The sequence below is a fragment of the Protobothrops mucrosquamatus genome, unplaced genomic scaffold (genome assembly GCF_001527695.2).
Source record: "Protobothrops mucrosquamatus isolate PMUCROS unplaced genomic scaffold, P.Mucros_1.0 scaffold_194, whole genome shotgun sequence".
Taxonomy (NCBI): Eukaryota; Metazoa; Chordata; class Lepidosauria; order Squamata; family Viperidae; genus Protobothrops; species Protobothrops mucrosquamatus.
In genome coordinates, this window is record NW_015386270.1 from 1 (window position 1) to 4,830 (window position 4,830).

The 4,830-nt window shown below is 54.6% G+C and overlaps 1 protein-coding gene across 1 annotated transcript in view; it reads right to left on the reverse strand.

Annotated features, from left to right (window-relative positions):
• Positions 1 to 394: 394 nt before the first annotated feature.
• CTDNEP1 (CTD nuclear envelope phosphatase 1) overlaps positions 395 to 4,830 on the reverse strand; it is a 20,505-nt gene continuing 16,069 nt past the window's right edge. The window contains exons 5-7 of the mRNA XM_015824730.1: positions 4,575 to 4,804; positions 1,444 to 1,528; positions 395 to 455 (exon numbers count right to left, since the gene is read on the reverse strand). Coding sequence (XP_015680216.1) covers positions 395 to 455; positions 1,444 to 1,528; positions 4,575 to 4,804 — 376 coding nt within the window. The remainder of the gene's footprint in view (positions 456 to 1,443; positions 1,529 to 4,574; positions 4,805 to 4,830) is intronic.

A 4,830-nucleotide genomic window follows, 5' to 3' on the forward strand; every position in this document is an offset into this window, starting at 1 on the left:
TGCTCTTCCCACTGAGAAACGCAGCCTCCTCTCGGAAAAAAAAAAAGTCTTGTCGTCGTGTCGCTGGTGCGGTTCACCCCCTTTCTTGTGCATCTGGGTTCTTCCCCCCCCCCAACGGGGCCGCCGGTGTCGTGCCACGCGGCGCGGCCCTCTCCCCGCCTCTGCCCGGCTGGGTCACTGCCAGTCCACAGGGTGCCGCCGTAAGGGAGAGGGCGGCTGACGGCCACGGGGCGAGGCCGAAACGGAGTCCCCCGGGGCGAGGTCCCCGGCCGGCTGGCCGGCTGAGTCTGAAGGCGTTTTGTCAGCCGCGGCGCCTGGCGAGGACGGGGGGGAGTCACGATAGCGGGCTAAGGCAGAGGTCGTCGCCAAACCCTGAAGAAAGGAGGGGCCGCCGTCACCACAGGCGGTGTTGGTGGAGATTGCGGCTGAGCACCGACCGGACGTCCGCTGTGAACCTGGAGGGGGGGGGAGAGGAGAGAAAAGCAGGGGTCACTTCGGCCATCGCCCCGTCGCCATCTTGGTCTGCAGCCCCTCTTTCGAATTTTACAAACCATTCGACGGGGTGGACAGATCCAGCACCTCCTCGCATTTGGACCCACCACGATAACCCTGTGAGGTGGGCGGGGCTGAGAGAGAGAGAGACGGATTGGCTCAATCCCCCAGCCTCAGGCGGGTGGGACTAGAACTCACCGTCTCCTGGTGATTGGCCCAAAGTCACCCACATGGCTTTTGTGGCTAAGGCGGGACTAGAACTCTCCGTCTCCTGGTGATTGGCCCAAAGTCACCTGTCAGCTTTTATATGCCTGAGGCGGAACTAGAACTCACTGGTGCCTAGTGATTGGCTCAGATTCATCTAGGTGGCTTTTATGTCTAAGGCGGGACTAGAACTCACTGGTGCCTAGTGATTGGCTCAGATTCATCCAGCCGGCTTTTATGTCTAAGGCGGGACTAGAACTCACTGGTGCCTAGTGATTGGCTCAGATTCATCCAGCCGGCTTTTATGTCTAAGGCGGGACTAGAACTCACTGGTGCCTAGTGATTGGCTCAGATTCATCCAGCCGGCTTTTATGCCTAAGGCGGGACTAGAACTCACTGGTGCCTAGTGATTGGCTCAGATTCATCCAGCCGGTTTTCATAGCTAAGGCAGGACTAGAACTCACTGTCGCCTGGTGATGGGCCTAAAGTCACTCGTCGGCTTTTCATGCCCAGGGCGGGACTAGAACTCACCGTCTCCTGGGGATTGGCCCAAAGTCACCCAGCCGGCTTTCGTGGATAAAGCGGGACTAGAACTCACCCCTCTCCTGGTTTTCTAGCCAGGTGCCTTAACCAGCAGACCAAACACATCCGCAAGCCAGCTCCAGGACCGGCTGCAAAGGTCCGGTTTAGGAGCCCACCCTCTCCTCCCAGGCTGAGACCCCCCCCCTCCCTCGCCCCGGGCTTTACCTCAAGGCATCAAGCATGGGGAGGAGGTTGAGGAGCGCCGTGTCGCCGGGGTCGCTGAACCACGACTTGATGGGGATGGCGTTATCTGCCGGAGAGAAAAGCAAAGGCGCCTCGTTCATCCAACCCAGCGGACCGTGGGAAGCAGGCAGCCCGAGGCCGGCCGGAAGAGGAAGTCCACGGTTGCTAAGCGAGTCTGGCGTGCCCGTGGACTTAGCCCATTGTAGGAGGATCTTAGGGCAGGGGTCCTCAACCTCGGCCACTTTAAGACTTGTGGACTTCAACTCCCAGAATCCCCCAGCCGGCCCTGCCTGGTTTCTTTTTTTCCACCTAACCCTTAAAGCAGAGAGATTGGAGAGGAAGGGATTATAAGAGAGTAAGCAGGGAATATGCTGGCTGAGGAATTCTGGGAGTTGAAGTCCACCCGTCTTCAAGGGGCCACGTTTGCAGACCTCCTGCTCTAGCATCAATGTTTAAGGTCCCCTCCCTGGGACCAAGGAGACCATGTTCCTTCCCCCCACCAAAAAAACCAATTACTTATGGCCACCTTCCCCACAGACGATCAAGTCTCCACCCATATTTTCCCTACGGCGCCTGCTTTATTTTTATTTCTATCCTGCTTTTATGATTAGTTTTCTGAACAACTCAAGCTGGAAAACATATCTAATTCTCCTTTTTTCCTTCCCCCCCCCCATCTCAATAATAACTTTGTGAGGTAGGGCTGGACTGAAAAAGTCTGGCCGAAAGTCACCCAGTCCGTTTTCATGGATAAGGTGAACTAGAACTCTCTGTCTCTTGGTAATTGGCTCAAAGTCACCCAGTTGGGTTTCATGCCTAAGGCAACACTAGAACTCTCCATCTCCTAGTGACTGGCCCAAAGTCACCCAGCCGGTTTTCATGCCTAAGGCAACACTAGAACTCACTGTCGCCTGGTGATTGGCCCAAAGTCACCCGTCAGCTATCAAGGCTAGGGTGGGACTAGAACTCTCCGTCTCCTGGTGATTGGTCCAAAGTCACCTGTCAGCTTTCAGGCCCAGTGTGGGACTAGAACTCACTGTCTCCTGGTCACTGGCCCAAAGTCACCCAGTTGGGTTTCAGGCCTCAGGCAAGACTAGAACTCTCCGTCTCCTAGCGACTGGCCCAAAGTCACCCAGCCGGTTTTCATATCTAAGGCAGGACCAGAACTCACTGTCGCCTGGTGATTTACCCGAAGTCACCCATCAGCTATCAGGGCTAGGGTGGGACTAGAACTCTCCGTCTCCTGTGATTGGCCCAAAGTCACCCATCAGCTTTCAGGCCTAAGGTGGGACTAGAACTCTCTGTCTCCTGGTGATTGGCCCAAAGTCACCCAGTTGCAGTTCAGACCTAGGGTGGGACTAGAATTCTCCGTCTCCTGGTGATTGGCCCAAAGTCACCCAGATGGCTTTTATGCCTAAGGCGGGACTAGAACTCTCCGTCTCCTGGTGACTGGTCCAAAGTCACTTGGCTGGCTTTCATATCTAAGGCAGGACCAGAACTCTCCCTCTCCTGGTGATTGGCCCAAAGTCACCTGTCAGCTTTCAGGCCTAGGGTGGGACTAGAACTCTCCGTCTCCTGGTGAGTCATCCAGCCAGCTTTCATTCCTAAGGCGGGACTAGCACTCACCGTCTCCTGGTGACTGGTCCAAAGTCACCCGGCTGGCTTTCACATCTAAAGCAGGACTAGAACTCACCGTCTCCCGATTCCTAACCCGATGCCTTAACTTCTATATCAAACTCTTAACACCTCAACCGTGTCTCCCCGTTCCCCGTCTTGGACACAAGCTCCAAAGCCGCCAGGCTCTAACCCAATCATCCCTTCTTGGCAATCGTGGAGGTCTTCTCCATTTCCCCACCGTGTGCTTCGCCCGGCCTCTTCCCTAAGCGTAAAGTCATTCGAATCCAGGGCGACTTCGGCTACGACGGTAGTTGGGAACCGAGAGCACCGGGTCGCTTCCGTTTTTTTAAACTCAGCTTCTCATTTCCCCCAAATCTTGCAAGTTCACGCTGGCCAAGGCCCAAAAAAAAAAAAAAAGGGCCCAGGGAGAACTTATTTCTCATAAACGGAGCAACAGGAAGTGACTTGCAGATCAGTTCTCCCACACAAGGAAGGGCGAATCCTCTTCCGCTCTCTCCTCCTCCTCCTCCTCTCTGCACACCCCCCTCCCTCCCAGCACTGATGAGGTTCCCCAGTTGGGTCGTGAAACGTCTACAATGAATTCACCCAGCTCAGAGAGCACCGAGGACCCCACAGTCCTTTCCCCCCCCTCCCCTCCCTCTTCCTCTCCACAATCTCCACTCCCTTCTAGCGATGATGATGTTACCTAGATGGGTCATGAAACGTCTGCAAGGAAACCACCCAGCTTTGAGAGCACCGTGGACCCCACAGTGCTAATCCTCTTCCTCCTTACTCTGACTCTCTGCAAACACCACCCCTTCTAGCACTGATGATGTTCTCTAGTTGGGTCGTGAAACGTCTACAACGAATTCACCAAGCTTAAAGACCACCATGGACCCTCCAGCCCTTTTCTTCCTCCTCCTCCTCCTCCTCCTCCTCCTCCTCCTCCTCCCGATTCTAGCATTGATGATGTTCTCTAGCTGGGTCATGAAACGTCTGCAAGGAATCCACCCAGCTCAGAGAGCACCCAGGACCCCATAGTCTTCTTCTTCTTCCTCCTCATTTCTAGCACTGATGATGTTACCAAGATGGGTCATGAAACATCTGCAAGAAAACCACCCAGCTCAGAGAGCACCAAGGACCCCACAGTCCTCCTCTTCCTCCTCCCTTCTAGCACTGATGACGTTCCCTAGTTGGGTCATGAAACCTCTGCAAGAAACAAACAAGCATAAAGAGCTTGTTTCTCCTCCTCCTCCTCCTCCTCCCTTCTAGCACTGATGATGTTCCCTAGTTGGGCCATGAAACCTCTGCAAGAAACAAACAAGCATAAAGAGCTTGTTTCTCCTCCTCCTCCTCCTCCTCCCTTCTAGCACTGATGATGTTCCCTAGTTGGGCCATGAAACGTCTGCAAGGAAACCGCCCAGCTCAGAGACACACACCCCCCCGAGGACCCCACAAAAACGAAAAGAAAAACCTTAAAAACCACCCCAAGGTCTTGCCTGGATGGCTCCTGTAGGCTCCTGGGGAATTGTCCAAGATGACAATGCTGGACAGGTCATTATGGACCACCGAAAGGTCTTTGATGTAGCTGCCCAGCTCCAAAGTGCAGTGCTGGGGGAGACAAAAATAGAGAGAGAGAAAGAGAGAGAAAGAGGGAGAAGAGAGAAGGGGAGAGAGAGAGAGAGAGAGAAAGAAGGGGGAGAGAGAGAAGAGAGAGAGGAGAAAGAATAGAGAAGAGGGAGAAGAGAGAAGGGG